Source organism: Hylobates moloch, unplaced genomic scaffold, assembly GCF_009828535.3.
Source record: "Hylobates moloch isolate HMO894 unplaced genomic scaffold, HMol_V3 SCAFFOLD_13746, whole genome shotgun sequence".
NCBI classification, from domain to species: Eukaryota; Metazoa; Chordata; class Mammalia; order Primates; family Hylobatidae; genus Hylobates; species Hylobates moloch.
This window is the reverse complement of record NW_026666021.1, coordinates 1-1,532: the sequence shown is the minus strand read 5'-3', so window position 1 is coordinate 1,532 and position 1,532 is coordinate 1. Positions and strand designations below refer to the sequence as shown.

General features: G+C 49.4%; 1 protein-coding gene across 1 annotated transcript; it reads left to right on the top strand.

The window, feature by feature from the left end:
- Positions 1-61: 61 nt before the first annotated feature.
- LOC116465900 (golgin subfamily A member 6B-like) lies at positions 62-882 on the top strand. The gene is made up of 3 exons (XM_032148810.2): positions 62-165; positions 255-408; positions 495-882. Exons 1-3 carry the CDS (start codon positions 121-123, stop codon positions 707-709), a joined length of 414 nt encoding a protein of 137 aa, XP_032004701.1. The 5' UTR covers positions 62-120; the 3' UTR covers positions 710-882.
- Positions 883-1,532: the final 650 nt, after the last annotated feature.

Here is a 1,532-nt window from a genome sequence, read left to right as displayed (position 1 = left end):
GGCACGGGGAGCTGCAGGGCCATCGGGGGGACCCTAGTGTCTGAGCCGTGTCCTCTCGCAGGAGAGTCCTTCACCGTATATGAAAGCCAGGGGGCAGTGCCAAACACGCAGCACCAGGAGATGGAGGATGTCATCAGGCTGGCCCAGAACAAGGAGGAGATCAAGGTAGGGCGTGCAACATCTCTGCGGGGGTGGGGGTCGGCATGGGTGCTGGCGCAGGCTCCAGGGTGGGAGCTGAGCACCCCTCCCTTCAGGTGAAGCTGCTGGAGCTGCAAGAGCTGGTGTTGCCCCTTGTGGGCAACCACGAGGGTCATGGCAAATTCCTCACCGCTGCCCAGAACCCTGCTGATGAGCCCGCTCCAGGGGCCCCAGCCCCCCAGGAACTTGGGGCTGCCGGTGAGCAGGATGGTGAGTAGAGCCCTCGGGCGGGGTGGGCAGGCAGGAGCAGGGGAGGTTTGCATTGTGCTCAGACCCCCGCCTCCTTCTCTCCAAAGATTTTTATGAGGTGAGCCTGGACGACAGCGTGGAGCCTGCACCAGGAGCGGCCAGGGAGGGTTCTCCCCATGACAACCCCACTGCACAGCAGATCGTGCAGCTGCTTCCTGTAATGCAGGACACCCAGGAGCACCCAGGCTTGCCTAGCAAACCCTGCGTGCCATTCTTTTACCGGGCAGCCGAGAACAGGGAGATAAAAATCATCATCATCTAAGAGCTGGTCAAGAAATTTAAAAACAACAACAAAAAGTGATGGGGTTAATCTCCTACACAATTCATTTACCCCATTTGAATGTTAGAGCCACTCACATTTATTTGTGTTTCTAATTTACCGTTTAAATTTATTTGTAAAAAGTTAAGGGAGAGTGGGTCTTTCCCTGATGTTCACTCTGGCATCCTTTAGCATTTTTGTTTTTAATTTGATAATTGTAGGTCATTAGCACACATATCGAGTTTGCCCTTACGTGGTGAGAATTCAAACACACAAAGACCCACTATTTGCACAAAACTATTCTTACTGGTTTGGAACAGGCTGCCATGCTTTTTTAATGTTATTGCAGCATGTATATTCATTACAGAATTCAGATAAAATGTGCTTATATTCTGCTATTATATTTGATCGAATCCTAACCACAGTGAGCTCTTCATTAGCTCAGTATGTGGCTTGCCCTCAAGTGCGCACTGTTTATTACTTTGTAATATGCCACTGTGAGTACTGACATTTAGAGTTGTTTAAAGGCTGAGAACTGGAAACAGCCTTTCTCCTATTTTCTGTGTATTGGGGATGGGAATAATAACATTTTGGGGAGCTTTTTAAATCTCACGGAACAGGAAAGTGGCCTGCTCTGGCAGGTGTGCGCAGGATAGAGTGTTTCATTTGTTCTGGTGCCAAGAATGAGCGCTGTACTATGGTAGTTCCCTTAGGATTTGTATGTGCTCTGGGCTCTTGAAGATATTGCATCATGAGCTGCAGCAGTTGTACCCTTTCTTGATGACCTAAAAAGGGATTATTTCTGAGGAATGAAAGGCTCCCATCA